Below are 19150 nucleotides of genomic sequence, written 5' to 3' on the forward strand. Positions count from 1 at the left end.
ACGGATCCTAAACTTCCCGCTGGCTGCGACGCGTAACCAGCACGAACCCGCCAACGTGTATCCAAACTTGGCGTGTCCCGTTTTTCCTGCCGCCACGTGACAATATCAAAAGAAATGGCGGTGTAGTTAAGCCACGTGCACATCAACGGCATGCGCTAGGGTAACTTTCTTCGGTACAGCGAATAGTTAGCTTCCAGTTTCGCAGCCAAGTGTCTACGCCTTTTTTTTTTTTTTTTGCTTATACGCTATTGTTTTGAGTTGTGCCCGTGAAAGCATTAAAGTTCTCGTCCGAGCTTCGAGATTCGAGTAACCGTTTAGCGTTTCGCTGCGAGGTATCTGCGGTGTAGTGGTGCGGACGAGAACATGTGGCTACTGCAGAGGCTGCGGACGCCGACGACATAGCTGCTTTGCTTACTATATCGGTACGATGCACGTATACTGCCCCGCAGAGCGGCCTGGGTCGCTGTTGACTATTGCGTCGCGGGGGAGGCAGGTACATGTGGCTCTGCAACAGTGGAGAAGTATTTGGACCCGCACGAAATGAGATGAATACCGGGATATAAGCGATGGCCAATATTCCTGCGCTGTTATGTGCTACCGACCTTGCTTTTCTTCCCGGCCTCTGGCGTTGAGCTTATAGCGACGTGCTAAGCAACGCCATACTTAGTATACGTCAAGCCGAGGGTATCTGTTAATGGCGTGACCTGAAAGCGCAACATCAGGCATATATCCCGAGAAAGCTCTGGTCAGTACACCTACGTTCCAGTACCTACGTTCCAGTACCTACGTTCCAGTACCTACTTCACTGCCTACTCGTAGCGACGTTTATGGCATACGGCTACCGTCCAGGCCGAGTCTTCAGCGAACACACGAGTGCCGTGACGAGTCGATGCCACCACGAATAAGTACGATGAGCTGAGGGGAAACCGGCCCTGGAACAGCAATGCCCCACCTATGCGCCGAATAGCCTTTGAAGGCCCTTGGAGAAGAGCTGAAGAAATGGCCAGGGGGAAAGCCATCATCGTGTTGTCAGGTCATGGCTGGTAACGCCTCTGGGCTGGTCTCGGGGCGGAGAGAAGGGGGGGGGGGGGGGGGGGGGGGGGGGGTGGTGCACGTGGCGGGATAATTGCCGTGCCTATGGTGCCCGGGGACTGCGTCGGGCCGACACTTCCCGAGAGCTTTCAAGCCAATGGACCTCTCTCGGGGTACGTCACGCGGCGGCCGTGACGTCACGGAAATCGCACGTGCTGGGTGTGGCCGGGAGGGTGGTTGGCAAAACATTCGGACCGGCGCGCGGCGCGTATGCAGTGAGGCTGCATTAGACGCGCGCAAAAGTGGAATTTTTGTTTACGTGTTGGCTTTTCTGATGCCGGTGGGCTGCTGTGCTCTCGGCTACCCAGATTTTGCGAGCAAAATCAGCGGCATCAGACTTTTCGGAGTCCCCACAGAGGTAAATTCGGCGTGTATTGTGGATGCGCGCAATGTGCCGAAGAGGCTGGCAGCCAAAGCAGCGACATAGTCTGCTCTTACTCGTAGCAGCATTTCGCATTCTCGCACTTCAGCTGTTCTCCAAAGCGCAGTCATACCGTCTACATTGGCAGTCCGCGCTGATTCGTGCAATGAAATGATACTGTTTATCAACCATCTGCTATCATGCAGCACCAGCAGAAATTTGCTCAAGTGAAATAGGGGGAGGGGGAGGAGGGGGCAGACGGAAATTTTCTTCCTGCGAAATATTGTGTTTTGAGGAGGTAGAGCACCGTATTAAAAACACAATGAATGCCTAACCTGCTTAGGCGACGCGAAATAAATGTTTCGACGAGGGATCCGCGATAGCCGCCTGCTGCCTGATCGACAACGACAAGTTTGGTCTTTTGTTATGGGGGGATCTGTTCAAGACGAACGAAATTCATTGGTTGTAACTACAATAAATTTTTACCTTGATCAATTATATTCTGCCTTGAGGATGCCGGAAAACTGAGAAGCTTGCCGTGCTCATGTAGCATCGTGCCTTCGGGGCGAGATGGGCCGCTCACGTGACTCGAAAAATGTGTTTGCCCTTAGCGAACAGACTCAGTGAATGTATTCATTTGTTGCGGCCTCCCGACGCTGGCGTATGCAGCGGGCGTACATGGACACTAACTTTAACTATCATGAAATAAGGACTACCGAAAATATTTCAGTGCACTGTCGCAAGATATATGCACTAACCATATGTGGCTGCTATGTTACTCTCACAATGACGAACCATTTCGAGATTTCACTGGGGTAAAGGTAAGAAAACAATCGGTCAATCTCGTAGAGAACGACATCATCGCGATATTTTTATTGGAATAATTTTTGCCTTTTGCTCTTCATATTTTTGTTTCGTTGCTGCTTATTTTACTATTTAATCTTTTCATGCTTTACCTTTCCTTTTTCCCCTCGACATGAAATCGTGTGTACGCCACTGTCTCCGGGCGACGCAAAGAGACCAAGAAAAGGGAGCGTTTAGCTGCCTGAGGCACCGCGCTTATATATAGCTTAAGCGGACCTCGAAAGCAACAATAAATTAGCTTTCCTTGGTATGTGTCCGAACACAAAGAATCTTAAAAAAACATTTTGGGATGCGTCGCAACAGCACCAACCTTCAGAATGACTCGTTTAGGCTGTTCTGCCGCGCAATGATTATCCGAAAGCGTCGCCGTTCAATTGACCGTACGGTAACCGAAAGTGTTGCGGAGGTTGTAGATGCGGAAAGCTACATGGAGGTGCGACGGCCACAGCTAGGATAGCTAGACCCCCACCTGCAATGTGGGAAGCCAGTGACGGCCCGAACCAACGCCACATCGTTCCTTTCGGGCGACGCGCGGCCAGGCCGTGCCGTCGGCGCAGGCGCTTTCTGCCAACCGCCACCTCACTTCGCGGCCGCCAGCAGGCGCCACCCGTCGCGCACGTGCGCTTAGTGACGTCATGTTGTTTACATACAGGGAGAGGTCCATTCAGGAGCCAAGACCGGGTAAAGGTAGGGGGAAAGAAGGATGGGGAAGGCGTTTCTACATCCACCAAACGCAGTCTCTAGAGTGCCGTCCGACGACATTCGAACATTTAAGACCGGGCTAGCACCGTCCAAAGCACCTGTCCTTGTAGGGTAGAGGTGCCGTCTTAGCTTCTTGATCCCAAGTACGGTGGTTAGAGATCGGCTTTTGCCTCAGTTTTTTCTATCCTTCTTTAAATTGAACTATAACTTTTATGTTTTAGGTTAGTTTTGGTGTTTTAAACGATTTCTTTGTGCGCGTTAGGTCATGTTATGTTACGTTTAGGTTAGGTTGCCTAGCCTTACGTTATCTAGAGCGATGTAGTTCCAGACCCGGTAATTTTGTTACAAAACGCCGGTGGACGTCGATATAGTGGAGTGCTTATAATACCGTCGGACGGCACTCCAGACACGGCCTCCACCAAAACATGTGCAGTGGCGGCAGGGCAAACGTGTGGCACGTTGGGTCAAAGCGACGCGATGTATGTATTTATGTGTCGGTCATGGCAGCCCGAGCAGGAAGACACACGTTCCACTGCCTACTTTAAGCAGCGACGATCATGGCGGAATGGACAGTGGCGCCCTCCGGAGGGCGTCCATTTTCTTTTGTCACGTTATGTTGGAAATGTCTTTCAGGACCCCTTAAAGTTTAAGAGCGTGGCGTCCAATACACCTTCGTTAATAGTCGCAAGGGGGTTATAGCTTGGGCGAGTTGGTAGAGCAAACAAGAAAACTCAATTCTACGTAATTCTACATAGCCCGACGGGGCAAACTAAATTCTGCTTCTCCCAGGCACAATTTTTCGCTTTGTTGTAGAAGTATGTTGAATACTCCTATTCATATATTTATATTTTCACTTTCCGTAAGTTCGATTTTATACTTCAAACCACCCGCCGCGGTGGCTCAGTGGCTCAGGCGTTGTGCTCATGAGCACGAGGACGCGGGTTCGATTCCCGGCCGCAGCGGTGGCTTTTCTGATGGAGGCGAAAATCAAAAACGCCCGTGTGTACGAGATTTCGGCGCACATTAAAGACCCCCAGGTTGTCGAAATTAATCCGGAACCCTCCACTATAGTATACGGCGCGCCTCATCGCCTTCGTTGCGTCGGCGCGTTAAACCCTGCAATCAATTAATATACTTCAAGCCGGTGTCTTCTAAATGTTCGTGATTTTTTGTTTTGTTGTCGAAGTATGTTGAATACTCCTTTCTGTACATTTATGTTTTCACTTTCTGTAAGTTCGATTTTAAGCTTCAACCCGGTGTCTTCTAAACATTCGTATTCATTTCGCTTCCAATATTGTAATAAGCCCCCCGCCTAAACATACCGAACACCCGAATCTTTCCGCCTTCTTAGTTGAAACCTTCCCGCAAAAAAAAAAAAAAAAAGTCCGTGGTACATAGACATTACATTTGTCTCTGGCCTGCAGGACGCAGTTTTCAAGAGAAAAAGAATCCGCACGAAGTCCAAGCTCCTGCTTACTGCCCGACAGACGTTCTCAACAGATCTTTCGCTGTGATCCTCGCCCGCATGTGCGATATGGCGGGCCCCAGACGCATTGAAGCGCATCGTACGTTGCATGCACGAAGTGACCCTCGCTTTCCCTCCAGGCGCGAGAAAACTCGCCATATAAGGGGAAGGGAGGGGATGGGGCGTGCGGCCGACGCTGTGTCACCTGCAGCCAATGGCTTCGGCGCTGCCCTGTGCCGGTCGTCTGCCCCTTAGTTACGAGGCACGCTTTCGCTGTCTGTGTGTGCGGCTTGATTGTGTTGCCTTATTTTTTTATTCTATCTGGTATATCTCAGCATCCGACGCACCTTGGGGGAACTATGCTGTCTCCAGTGGAATCACTCCTACCGTCGCTCGGTCAATTTCCCCTGGCTTTCATTTCTTTTTTCTTTTCAGCTTGTCTATGGGAACTGTGGTTGGATCGATGCTGTTGAGAGAGAGAGAGAGAGAGAGAGAGAGAGAGAGAGAGAGAGAGAGAGAGAGAGAGAGAGAGAGAGAGAGAGAGAGAGAGAGAGAGAGAGAGAGAGAGAGAGAGAGAGAGACATTTTAATGACATCGAACGTGATAGTGTAACCCTAGCCCGGGAATCCATGTGTTGCCCTAGACGTCTTTGCCCGTGTCACCAGGAGAGTCTGGCCCTCCGGTTGACAGCTGGTGAACGGTGTCTCCCACAGCTCAGGAAAGGAACGGGTAGAAAGGGCTGGTAAGGCTGGGTTGTGAGCACCTTCCACCATTATATGCTGGAGGGTACCTAGCTGTGGACAAAATTTGCATAGAGGGGTGTGCTGTGTGGGAAACAATAAATTCATTCGAACCGGGTGTACATACGTTTCTGCTTGTAATTGCCGGAGTGTCATTTCCTCAGTTTTCCTGAGTGATAGGTGAGGGCACAGAAATTTTTGTCTGTTGGTGGGTAAAATTGAGTAATTTCCTGATAGGTGAGTAGTGGCGTCGGAGCTGCGGTGACCTCGGGGGCTCGGTGGGCCAGTTCGCGAGCCTGTTGGTGGGCGAAGTTGTTGCCTGTTACAGAGGCATGGGCAGGTGTCCGGACGATCGCCATTCGGTCACGCTAAAGTACCCGTAAGGTCGTTGGTGCCACCCTCCCTGAAAGGAAACTGCGGCAGGCTGCTTGAAAGTGATGCCTCGGCTCTCTTTGTCTCGTATTGTCGTTCAAAAATCCCTTCTTGCCGCTTAAATATACGTCTTTCAGCTTACCACCCTGCATAGCGCACTTACTGCAGTATACGGTTAACGTTACCAATGTCTGCCCCTACTCCTTGGTCACGTAGTGAGGTGTCGAGGTTCAACTGTTCTCAGTGTAGAATGGGGAACGATTATGCATCAGAAGGAAGAGCAAAATCGTGGTCGCCCTTCTCGACTTGATCATGGCGTGCCGACGCTGCGTGAGGTGTGGGTGTGTGCAAGTTTAAGAATGCAGCCATCCCATGTCACCATGGTTCGTCCCCTTACAACCCATGTTGCATTGTTCCCATTTCTAGATCTGAAGGGCTATGACGTCTGCCCGTGCAACGTGGGCCGTCTTTCCTGAGCAAGCAGGCTCTCTGAGTCACTCATTACGACACCTGGCGTCACTTATATTGATGATCGGTCCCTGGGAATACGCAAGCTCCCGCAAACCCAGCACGGGCCAAGAATGCACACCATATTCGCCCCGAGATCGAACACAGTCGGCCCGTGGCGGCGGCGGGACGAACCGCTCCTAGTGTGGATGGCGCTCTCGCGTCATCTGCTCGTTCACGTTGCGCGCGGCGCAAGACTTGTGCTGCACACGATAAAACAACCAATATGTGTACTTGTTTAGCAGTAAACAATGACACAGTTACCTCTGCTTGCGCATTTCCTCTAGAGACGCCATAATCAGCGGCCGTTGCGGGTTAATGCGCTGGTTTAATTCCACGAAACATCTTCACCGGGGTGAAACTTTTTATTCTTGTGAAACGTGTTATAAACATGGCTTCGACACATTACACTTTTCTTATTGATGAGTGCAGTCGTCTGCCGTTTCGGGAACGTCAAACGGTGCTTCTTGAAGGAGACGTGGTGGTTATTTAAAGGATAAAAGTTTAATACACGAAACGGGTAAAAAGCGACAAGATCTGTGCATACCCGTGCGTTCGCCACACCCTGGTAAAATTGCGCTGTGTCCTTGAGAAGAAACAAACGAGAACAATTACACTGAACACGACCTGTGCGTTATTGCACATACATTACCGGGGACATATTTTAAACCCGTAAGCGCCTGTGTGATCGAATTCTTCCTGTACCTTTTCGAAAATATGTATACCATTTCTGTGCAGTCGTTGCTTACACCAACGTTAGCTTACACTGTGTTGCTAATTTTACGTATTATTTAAAATGCGTTTCTCTGGATGCGCAAGAGTATTTCGGGGGGATTTCTCCGTAAAACTAAGCAGTTGTGAGTTTGCGCCTGTCCTGTGGCATTTCGTGTGTCATTTTCATATATCCCATTTTCAAATCCCACCATGAATCACCTTGTCTAGAAATGTGTTTCACTCAGCATAACCAAATGCCTAATATGGTCACGTCCTAGACTCTTAAGCTGGATATAAGTTTAAAGAAAGAGGAAAAATCGCGTAATATAATGCAGGTTGTAGCCCACATGTGTGGAAGGTGTGTGTCGTGACTCCCTGGACTTTTTTATTTTTCCCACAATGGTCGCTTTCAATACAATTTTGAAAAACGCGAGCCACAATTCCTGGGCAATCTCGGGCCAATACTGGGGTTAATCAGTTTTGAAAATACTGGCGTTTACTCGTTGAAGTAGCTGCTTTTTCACCGCTACGGAACACTACGCCTAGAGTACTTTCAGTTGCAAGTAATACTGATAACCAATGTTTGGTATTTCGCGTTGCATGCGTCTTCTTCTCGCTGCGCTTGGAACGTTGACAAAACACCCCCCCCCCCCCCCCCCCCCAAAAAAAAAAAAACAACACAATGCGCAGAAAACTTTTATCCGCGCCTTTTTTAGCCAATCCCCAATAATTAAATGCCAAGATAAAGCGAGGTTAAGTTTACAACACAAAGTAGTTACCGGTGACCAGTTGCGCTGTTTCGTAACGTTTTACTACATCTGCAACAGGGCTTGCAACTTCATTTGCCATCTTTATGGTTCGTAAGCGACATTACACTAGAATGCAAACACATCTCGCTGTTCTAGGCACCTGTTAGATTTTAAAAGGAACGCAAATGGTCGACAGTGCACCTGTAATAGAAAATCTGTGCTCACTGTGAGGTCCCAGAACCGCGGTTTCCACACTGTAAACTTGCTTGTCACTTTGCAAGTCTAGCTAAACATGAGACCTTGCTTGTACTGCGCGCGTTAGCAATTTAATTCGAAAGTTCACGTGCGACGAAAGCCTTAAATAAGTGATCCGACACCGTTATTCATCAAACCTGCCTTCGGAGTCGCTAAAATTTCATTGAACCAAAGCTGGGTGCGAAAGACCTGTTAGAACGGTTGCATTTATATCTCTGCGCTGGTTAAAATTCAGTAATTTTATGTTGCCTTTCGAAACCACAAAAAATATTGTAAGCTCTTAGAAAAAATGTCGGTGCAGTTAAGTGGTGTTCCCATTTCAGGGAATCCCACAAATGCAAGAATGCGTCATGCTACTGGTAAAAGCGATCGAAACTGCTGTTGTAAACTGAATTCCGGAGGTTGAGGCTTCCTGATTTGTTTCTATTTATGGTTTTATTGAACGCTCCAAGTGATAGTCTGGAAAGATCGACCTTGCTACGAGCCACGGCGTATAAGTTCATTGTCTATTGCGACCGTTCTGCGATTCCCGATGGGTCGCCGCTTTTTCGGCGTACTAATGAAAGCTTTTTGCCACTTAAATGCAATATATTGAGCTTTGAGGTACCAAACTACAGCATTCCACTCTTGTCTGTGCCTTTCGTGTGCACATACGGCGCGAGAAAGGCATTAAGCGCACCCATACTGTGCATTCTGCCGGGCCGCTCAGCGGAGCATCCACACTATAGCAGCGCGACATGTCGATCTCGCGGCGAATAGCCTGCAAAAACCTGACCTGTTTGTGCGCCCTCGCAAAATCTCCGGATTGCTCACTCACACGATATAAGGTCATCATAAGTCAGCCTGCTGTCGGTGGCACTACGTAAGAAAAATAAAAGAATATCATACCGAGGCAAATAGACGTTTCGAGGTTTAAGCCGCTTTTTTTACCTCCTTCTTTCCTTCTTGTACTACAAAACACCACTCGTACTACAAAACACCAGGACATTCGTTTACACCTCGTGCTGGAACACTTCGAACGCGTATTGAAAAAAAAAAAAAAAAAACACCGGGACACTCGATTACGCCCCGCGCTAGAGAGCTTCGTGCTTTAAAAACAAGAGACTTTTATAGCAAAGCTGTATACCTCTACCCCCACCGGTTTCATCTCCGATGACAAAAACACAAAGGCGCCAAGAATAAGCGCTCGTCCTGTGTTCCCTTTCTTCGTCTCGCGTTTTTCAGTGTTGCGCTTTCTGAAAGTTTCAAAATTGTTGCGCTTTCTGAAGGTTTCAAAATTGTTGCGCTTTCTGAAGGTTTCATGCTTCGCCCCTCTCCACATTTCACGTTAGTGCAGATGGCGAGTGATTTTTTTTCTTTATTGTCGGTTTCCAGAGTCACCGTAGCGGGTCGAATCATGTCTTCATCGTTAAGCCACACCAGCATGCGGTTCATATGTGCCCGCGACAATGTTGGTATATGAAAATTTGACTGACTGACTGACTGACTGACTGACTGACTGACTGACTGACTGACTGACTGACTGACTGACTGACTGACTGACTTACTGACTGACTGACTGACTGACTGACTGACTGACTGACTGTCTGATTGATTGATTGATTGATTGATTGATTGATTGATTGATTGATTGATTGATTGATTGATTGATTGATTGATTGATTGATTGATTGATTGATTGATTGATTGATTGATTGATTGATTGACACCTCTGCAGGTTCCGGAGCTGTCTGAAGATGACCAAGAACGGGGCGTCGCACATGGTGGGCAAGCTGTACTTCAACGTGGTCCAGACCAAGTGCTTCGTCTTCAAGCACCGCGAGGTCTGCGAGAAGCGCTCCTGGTGGGGCAAGTGCATACAGCGAGAAAAGCAGAAGGTGGCCGTTCTGCGAAACGGAATGTCCTTCTGAGACGGCACCGAGAGCTGCGTATGTACACCACTCGAATGCGCGGGAACAATGCGAAATTCTCTTGTAACAACAAACAACCAACTCAGATTGTTTCCTGAAAGACAAGTAAATCTCGCCTAGTGAAAGATATTCAGCGTTGCTTACCGTTTGCGAAGGCGCCACGGTGCTTCACACTGTCGGGCCGTCTCTTTTCTAACGATGGTGGCACAAAACACGTGCTCAAGTTGAGTGTCGAAAATTCCGCTCCACTTTAATAGTCTTAATGCCCAATGGCGCCTATCGAACGCAAGCTCTACGCGTGAAAAATGCGAGCAGAGTGGAGAGAAAAATGTATATTCGCCTAATTTATTATAGTTAACGATCCCATGCGTGAGGATTTGGCAAATCTTAATAAAAAAACGCCGGTTTGTGCAAACCAGGCAATAAGGTCCTGGGAATTTTCTGAGCGTTGGGCTACACAAACTAGCCAAAGAAACAGTGTCATTTGACTATAGATCAGATGCATCTCGGCGCATTTTGTCCTAAAAATTAACTAATAAGCCGATAGCACTTACTGTTCTCGAAATTTTTCGTGGCGACGTCATGGGCGCAACTTCCCTCGTTATGTCCCGCGTGGCAACGACCACTCTATACTGAAACATTTTCCCGCTTGTAGAACTCAGAAAAAGGCTCAGATAAAAACTGCAAGCCCGTAGTGTATTCATAAGCTTACGCGAGTACTGTTAGTGACCGAGCACAGACAGCAAGCATGAATTGGCGTCTCACGTGATGCCGTTGCAACAGTATTGAGGACACTGTAGCGCGTAAAAGCGAACGTTATTACAGAGCTGGAATCGCTATCAAGGGAAATGTCAGCCACGGGCTTCTGTCGCCGCCTCTGAGGCTGCAGCTTTGCCCATCGCCGGACAAAGCAGGTGGAGCCGAGAGCTCAAATTTTACACAAGAGCGACACTATCGGAGGACTTCCCATGGAGATGCATGCACGTGTAGCATAATTCAGTTCGCAACAGCAGGGAGGCGCGTAAGGTGCATGTGGGGGTCTCAGTTTAACAGCGATGTGAGAAAATAAGCTATGTATTTGGGCCGCGTCTTGCTGATTGTTTGCTTCATTGCATCCTATCAGGCCAGAAGGCGTCATTCACAAGAGAAGTATAAACTCGGGAAAGCTGTAATTGCAATTCATTTGAAAACATTGGCGCCTTGCACGCTTTGTACCATTACATCGTTTTATTTTCTCCTGTAACGTCACGAAGTGACCATAGTGAGAGAAAAATGTTGCCTGTAAAAGTAGGTGGCATCTTTTTTATAGTGTTTTTTGTGTATCTCTTGTAAGCTTTGTACATGTGATACATCTGTAGAGCTCAAGCCAGTTCCTATCTAGAAAACTTGCATCGTTCACAAGTCGTGCAGCTAGTTTGTGATCCTGTGCTGGTTCAGTGTGTGCTTTGTGATACATCTCGGGCATGCAGTCATGAGAGTGCACGGCTGTTTTAGCTACGAGGTAGCAGTGGTGTATAATTGTGACCCTTTGCAGGCATTTTCTGTAACATTTGCACCAAACTGAGTTTCCGTCGATGACATTGAACCTGCTACGGCTCTTAAAATTATTGCTTTGTGCGTCTTGTTCCTTCTGTTTCATCATTCTCGAAATTGACGCTAAGTATGCAGTTTCTGAAGCTCATAATAGCACAGAAGTAAATATAGACAGCTTGTTCTCGCTAGTTTTTTCCCTTCCCCACGCATGTAAGTCGATCTACAGGTGCTGGTGACTAACTTTTCTCGTTATTTTTCTACCTCTTTTTCAAAAAACAAGTGCATTTGTGCCAAATGACTGGTGTCTTGCTTCAACAATGACCGAAACCAACTTTTAATAACATACAGCACGTCACACCACGGCAATATTCATAAATCCGAAGCTGCTCTCTCGCCAAGCTTCTCACGCATATCCCAAGGCCGCTTACATTTCTTGGTTGTTGCTGCTCCTTCCAAAATTCATCTTCTAGGCTGGCTGCAAAAGTTGCAGTCGCTTCGTCAACGGATCACCCACTAGCCAGGCGATTCAGGCAGGAGTTTTGTAGTGAGCGATCAAAAACGGTCGAAAAGTGATGAACAGCAAGTTTCAACTTTGGTCATAGTGGCTCTACGGTGCGCTGAAATTTTCGCGCTACGGCGCAGAACAGCTTTTTGCATAGAAGGTAGGGCGACGTCATGGTAGGGAGGATGCGAGTCACCAGAGAGCCGCTGGGATGTAGTTTTTTTTGTTTCATCATGTTAATATGGCAAGCTCACAAAGAGACTTCTCACACAACGGTGAAGCGCGCTTGGGCCTAAATTAACATGCGCAAACATAAAACAAATTACAAAGACCCCCAAAAATTTTTCCGCGAAAGTTTCGGGTTTTCTTGTGGCTTTATTCCAACTATTACCGTTTAAAACAAACACCCTTCAGATATTTTTAGCTATCAATAGCAAGAAGCATCCAGAAATTTCTTTCCAAGTTTCCAAGTATATTGAAGACAATGCTACAAACATTGTCTTGCAAAGGGAACTTCGCCACATTTCTTATGAAGATATGTAACGCAACTTGTGCCATTTCTTGAGGAGTTAAGAAGAAAAGTGGACGTATGTTTGAAACAGCGTTTCGCTCTCAAAGCTGCTGTATTCATAAACAGGGCGCTCTGGCCCACTGCGATGCACCTTTGGTGTCCCTTTAGCAGCTACACTTCCCCGGGATTTATGCCGCAGGCTCATGCATTAATATCCAAAATTGTAACGTGACCAACAAGATTACTTCGATTACCTTAAAAATGAGGGCCAAGAGTAGCGAACACAAATGCAACTTGCGATCGTTGGCGAGAAAATCGTTTCTTGTTACTTCTTTTTAAATTTTGTATTTGCCTTACGCCCTCGTGCGTTTTTCCAGTAGGATGACGTATTTGTTCTCCTATCAAAGAGGAATCGACATATATATGACAGCGCCTTGCGTGGCGGTGAGTACACTTTAGTTTTTTTTAGAAAATGTATACTCTGTGAATTTACGTGTTGGATGTTGTGGCGATCAGAAGACGTGGTGTTTATTGTTGTACGTGGTCGTCCTGTGGGTAACAGTGTTTCTGCTTTCTGATTCATTCAGTGACGTCTTTGTGCTGCATGGTTATGTAAATAAAGTATCCAGTTCCCTTTAGTTTCCTCAGCGTCAACACTGTACAACTTTTATTTAGCCATACATGATGTACAAACCAACAAAAAAGCACCAAAACAAGCACCTGCGAGTTACGGTTCCGTGGTCATGGCCCCGATCTCGTCAGCACCAATCCTGTATTTTGGTCAAAGCGAAACGTAATATCACGCAGAAAAGGCACTGAAGATTACTATATTCCCTAAAGCGAAATTTGCACGCAGCACGAGCTGCAGTCTTCTCGGTGGTGGCGCATATCTGCTGCATTTCGGGAAGTGATCGCGTGATCAGCGAACGCACGATGGCGCGCGCTACTCTGCGTTATCGCGCAGCGCGTCGCCGCCGCTGAGCATGTCGTTGCAGTATGTGTTTTTAGCCTTTCGCGCATATGTCACGTGGCTCGGATGAGTCGAGAACGGAGGAGCGCCTGGCGAAAGTGTGAAGGAGAGGCAGTAAGAGAGATGACGGCATAACAGCGCATGCCGCCCTCATATAGACTATCTCCCACTCTCCTACCGCTCTTCTCTTCCCCCTTCTCTCTTCCTATCCTTCGAAGCCCCAATCCCCTTCCCTGGATTGGGTCGTATGAGGGTGAACTCCCCGTTGAGTTCAACAATATCCCCAGGCCTTTTCTCTTCCCTCCTTTGTTAATAAATCACCACCACCCCCGCCCTCCCACTCACACTTTCACCAGACGCTCCTCTCCCTTTTCTTTCTGCCTTCGGTGACTCGTTCTCTCACTCGGTTACGCGGATATCGACGCCTCCGAAGCCAAACCACGGTACTGGGCGCCAAAGTGCTGCGCATTAAAATGACGAGCTAGCGACCGCGGGCAAGTGACATAGTGATGAAATCGGACAATCTAAGCTTGGCCCTAAGTGACCGAGTGTGAGGCTCGTGCGATGGCCGTTGCCCCTCCGAAGCTAGCACGACGTGAAGCAGTGTTGATTTTGGTGGCTTGTTCCTATGTTGAAAGCAAACAATTATTTAAGAGTGAAAGAGCTGAAGAATGGGACACGCGAAAAGAAGTGGCATATACACAGGTGCCAGTCAAATATTTTCGTCATTGAGAAGTGAGAAATATAGAGACGAAGTTTGGGATGTTGTACAGCTATGTGCATGAGCTGAACGAAAAAAAAAAACACTATACTCACACCGACAGGCGCACAGATGGAACAGAATCTCCTGTCTTGCCGAGTAGGCAGTTTATTAGAGGTGACGCCCTTTAGGGGCTCAGGCTGTCGGTGCCTCATGTCGTCGTAACACGTCGTCGTCTCACGTAGTCACGGTACTAAAACACCGAGACACACCTTGACGCCTTGGGCTAGAACGTACGCGCACTAAAAAAACACACCGGCACACTCGTTTTCCAACGCTTCGCGCTAGCACGCTTCAAAGCTGTATAACTCTGCCCCCGAACGGTTTCATCTCCGTGGGAAAAGACGCCAAGGCGCCAAGAGTACACTAATACACTGCATGTTTCGCCCGTCCCGAGGTTTCACGCTAGCGGAGGTGGCCCGGGATTTTTTTTTTTCTAGGGCAGCCACTAACTATGCGCTCTCACAAAATGTTCGTCTATTATTCAGGAAGAATGCCTCGCAAATTTCTGTACTCGAAACTCAGTCTCTATACTCTACCTTGCGAGAGTTGAATTATTCGTTCTGAAATAAGTTTAAGAGATTTTTTCCCATGCTTTTCTGGCTGTGCAGAAAGCATGCTTGCTGCACTTAAAAATGTTTTGCGGTCGACTTGGGCTTCAGCTAGGAATTGCGTCGTTAGCTGCAACGCGATGGAAGCCGGTTTCACGAAGCAGTTTTGTTACACCTTGGGACGAGGTATATTATTATTAATACAGCATAGCCGAATATGCGCAATATTCGTGGGTTCAGCCGTGTACAAACAAGCCGGCACCACTGCTAACTGCACGCGGCGCATGATGATGATGATGCCAGGACAGCTGTGCGTTAGAAACAGTGCTGCACACACGACACGTCTGGTACAGTGCTGTCGAATCTTCTTGTGCTGCAGGATTAGTTGAGAGAGAAGAGAGAAAAGCAAACGGAAAGGCCGAGAGGTTATCCAGGCTTAGAGCCCGGATCGCTACATATTGCATACGGAATAGACGAATCAACTATTCAGTGTGCACGAGTATTTGCTGAAAGCAAATTACGAACGTTGTCCTTTACGGTGTGCGCCATTCGTAATCATTCGCTTGTTGTCTGCAGTGAGAGGAGTACAACAAACACAAACGCTACACAGAAAAGTTGAGCAATGCTCATTCTCTGCGCGTTTTGGCCGAACCTTGACAGTTCGCCGTCTTTTTGCGCGAACTCAGCACACTTTCCACCGTTTGCGGCTTGTGGGTCCCCATCATCACCTAATCATACCCCTTAATCTATGCCCGCCGGCAAAAGAAACGCTCCAAAAAATGACACACGCAATGGGCCCAAGTTGAGCCACATATCTCATTACTTTACCAGAGAGTTTTGTCTCGTGCATACAAATAGCCGGAACACTTATAACGTTTTTTTTTTAGTCCACCCTTCTTGCGCAGCCATTTTCTCCCTGCTGTTACCCAGGCCAAATTTGATTCCCTTCATGCGACGTCACAATTTTTCAGCGACGGAATATCGATGCAGTCACTGCACTGATCAATGCGTTCCCGGAATGCAGGCGACGCCTTTCTGCTCTGTACATAAAAGTTCACAGCCCGTTGCAGCGCAATCTCTGCGTTATCTCGCGGGCGCACGACGTGAGCCCCACCCTCTTGTACGCCGCATCCATGACGTGCCCAGCTAACTCAACGAATTTCACAACGTAAAGGCCGAATCCGTTGGCCCTTCCGGTCAAGGACCCATACCCCAAAAGCGCTCTTCATTAACATGAAACGGCTCGCGCGGCCGAAAAAAAAAAAAATGACTATACAAATATTGCTCACGCTACGAACTGCGGAGAAAAAAATATCGAGAGAGGAAAACCGAGAAAATTAAATCATGCACGCGAATTGACTGCACCAGTTTCCGAGAGATGGCAGCCGCAGTGTCGCTGTCAAACCGTGAACTTCCTCGTTGCCCCTGGCGACGGCAACGCATGGTCCGCCAAAACAAAGTGGTGCGCTACACTTCACCGGCTTTTCTTTCGGCAATATTGTGTACCGCTAGTGAAACATGGGGGCAGCGAACTAGTGATCAGAGGCATTAAAGGAAAACAGAGAGGGAAAATTTGGTTCACTTCGTTGCACCGTCCGCATCCGATCTCGCCGGCGGCCGGCGAGATCTCGGAGCCTCGTCCTCCAGACTTGCTTCACGTCGTCGAGCGCGGTTCGCGTACCCCGCTGGAAGCCATGTGCGACAAACTCGAGAACAACAGGTAAGTGACCGGCTCTGCCGAGAGAGGCACACAACTTGTGACGTATCACCCCACGTTTTTTACTTCCTCCTCCCGCACCCCGTTCTCTCCCAACCGTTCTCCGGCCCTCCTTTCCTGCTCTCCGCCTGCCTGCGGTTTCAATACGCATAATGGGCGAAAGCACGTATTATCCCTGGAAGACTAAACGAAGCACGCCACGCGACTGTTCCTTGCGGCACGCCAGCCTCGCTCGGGCCACTTTGTGGTGCCCGGACACATCCGGCCGATAATGCACGGCGATCTATATGGTTGCCGTGCTGGAACCCGCCGGCAAACAAGTCCCTCCACTTTCGGTTTCGACCCATTGCGCGGTAAACGCGCGCGAGTGGGCTGGAATGGAAAGGATAACGAGATGACGGCGACTTGTAGCTTAAGCACACGCGTGGCCCAGTTTGGTTTTACACAATTTGTCGTCCCGAAGGAGGTGTCAGGGCCAACAATACGCGCCGAATTGAACCACGCTTCAGCCGTCCCTTTGCCATTTATGCACCCGCTATCGCACTTCCTCCTGTGGTGACAATTCAGCATCTAGATAGCTGCCCCTCCCTCTGCCATGCATAGATTATTGTTTGCGACGGGGGCTTATTAAATCATATTACGCACACCACCTGGAGGAATCTTCTAGTATCGTTAGAGCAGTGGTACTAAAATGGGGGTCCGCGGACCCCAGGTGATCAGTGAGGGCATTTGAGGGGTCCGTGAAGCCCTCCCCGAAACTACGTTCCACCCCCATTCATTTCTTCGTTTTGCCAAACCCTGAGGTATGCAGAAAGGTGGCTTTGCTGCATGACTTGCACGTTGAATTTCTCGATGTTTTTAGGGTTGGCTTTTTTCACAACACGTCAGACATGCAAAAAAGCCAGACACACAAAAGGCTGTGGATTGGTTTGGTGACCTTTAACTGCAAGAGCAAATTGCTTGACAATATGACAAGCAGCAGCTTAAAAATCGGACACAAAAGGCGGACATTGAATGAGTATGGGGGCGACTTTTTAAATGCAGAGCATTTCAGTAACTCACGATGTCACCCGCGTTGACGTCCGTAGTCGTAGTCCGCACCCCTCCCCCTACACTATATAAAAAAAATACTATCCGGTGCCTGGTTTCGATCCCTCGACCCTGCGGGCGGAACGCAATGTACATGGTGCTCTACCCACTGCGCCACAAAGCCGACTTTTTTTCCTTTACTGCATGGAAAACTGCCCTTAATACAGCCTACAAAAGTTATGAGTCATCCAAGAAGATGCACATCGCTGCAGCTAAAATAAGCCGTCCGTTAAAACTCTGGCAAGCAGACGCACGCGTCCAACAGATGCAGCCATTCTGGTGGGTCACTTTGCGCCGCATAAATTCTCCGCACCAACGCAGTTTGCTCCCGAAAAATGGACTTCGTTGGGCGAGGGGGTTCCGCGTGCCTGTCCGTCATGCGGCACTTCCACAAGCTATACAATCCGATCAGAACAAATATATCATAGGGCACTCCAGTAACATCTCTAAAAGGCAAGAACCGAATTGTTTAAGGGGTAATGTCCATGTCATTTTTAAGGGTTCGTTGTAACACATCCCAGAAAAACACCGCATCCCGGCACAAAACAAAACAATGATCAATGGTTTCAGGTTGATTGCATAAACGGCAATTGTCAGACCAAGGAATAGACATTTCTTTCTCGCGCAACCATGTTTTCACTGGGAGTGTTGATGTATGCCGCTTAAAGAAAAACGTTTTTGCATTTGGGGGGAGACACATACGTGTGACCCGCTTAAAACACTGTCCTTATGGTGGCCAATGTAAGGCTGGCGATAAACCGGCACTGGGAACAGACTGTCTAATAAAGTGTTCGTCAAAGCCTTCCTGGAAAGGGTAAACAGATATTGCAGGGAAAACCTCGCAGCAAGGAAATTGAAGGTGTCGACCACCTCCTTTAAAAACACCCATGGCGGCTTCGTACTGACTTCACCAGTGGAGACAAGCAAAAACGGTAAATGAAAACTTATGCGCTGTTGAATAACGTTGAGCAGAAGTGGATGATGCTTCACCTTATAGAAGAAAAATCGAGATACAAGCTGGTGTACAAACAAATGTATCAGCCCAGCACCCCCAGACACTAATGGAAGAAACAAATTGTCCCTACGCATAGGTTCCCATCGGGACCCCCACACAAATGTTGCAAAAACTCTATGTAGAGCTTGTACTTTAGAACGCGCACAGTGGAGTACTTGCAGCACATAAACAAGCTTTGCGGCAAGGAAGACGTTACAAACGTGCGCACGCGCAAACACAAAGTTCTCGCCCCATCCATGCCTGAGAGGCTCGCTTGACTTTTTGGAGTGCCAATGACCAATAAGGCCCGGTGTTTCGTATTTGGTGCAAAGGTACACCTAGGTATTGAAGTGCTTCCTTATCCCAAGTAATGCCACCAAATAAGGACGGTTTCGCACCCCATTCACCAAACCAAAATCCCTTTGTTTTTTTTTTTTTTGTTTTTTTTTTTTTTCATATTCACAGCTGCTCCAGACGCGCCACAAAACTGCCTGGTGAGATTAAGGGCTACTTGAACGCTTTTTTTATCAGCACAAAAATAGGCAATGTCATCCGCGTAAGCAAGGACCTTAACCTCACAGGATAGCGATGAAAAGCCCCGTACTCTTTCACTCTGCTGAATACTAAGGCACAGAGGTTCACAGAATGTGAGGCTACGAACGCGCCTTATATCCTTGACTCATTCAAACTACGTCAAGAAGCTGCTGATACAACGCATGCACTACCGCCAACTCCCCAAACACTAAACGTTAACGCAATACACCCACCCCCTATGCGACGCATTTACTCGAG

The 19150-nt window shown here is 48.1% G+C and overlaps 2 protein-coding genes across 2 annotated transcripts in view; both read left to right on the plus strand.

Moving 5' to 3' along the window:
* Positions 1-12915, plus strand: part of LOC144144440 (uncharacterized) — a 37215-nt gene extending 24300 nt beyond the window's left edge. The window contains exon 2 of the mRNA XM_077675879.1: positions 9539-12915. Coding sequence (XP_077532005.1) covers positions 9539-9731 — 193 coding nt within the window. The 3' untranslated portion in view covers positions 9732-12915. The remainder of the gene's footprint in view (positions 1-9538) is intronic.
* A 2864-nt stretch (positions 12916-15779) lies between these two features.
* The window catches only part of LOC144144442 (kinesin-like protein KIF12), a 67843-nt gene continuing 64472 nt past the window's right edge, over positions 15780-19150 (plus strand). The window contains exon 1 of the mRNA XM_077675880.1: positions 15780-16278. Coding sequence (XP_077532006.1) covers positions 16253-16278 — 26 coding nt within the window. The 5' untranslated portion in view covers positions 15780-16252. The remainder of the gene's footprint in view (positions 16279-19150) is intronic.

Source organism: Haemaphysalis longicornis, unplaced genomic scaffold, assembly GCF_048455015.1.
Source record: "Haemaphysalis longicornis isolate Haplotype H1 unplaced genomic scaffold, Haemaphysalis longicornis Haplotype H1 scaffold_7, whole genome shotgun sequence".
Taxonomy (NCBI): Eukaryota; Metazoa; Arthropoda; class Arachnida; order Ixodida; family Ixodidae; genus Haemaphysalis; species Haemaphysalis longicornis.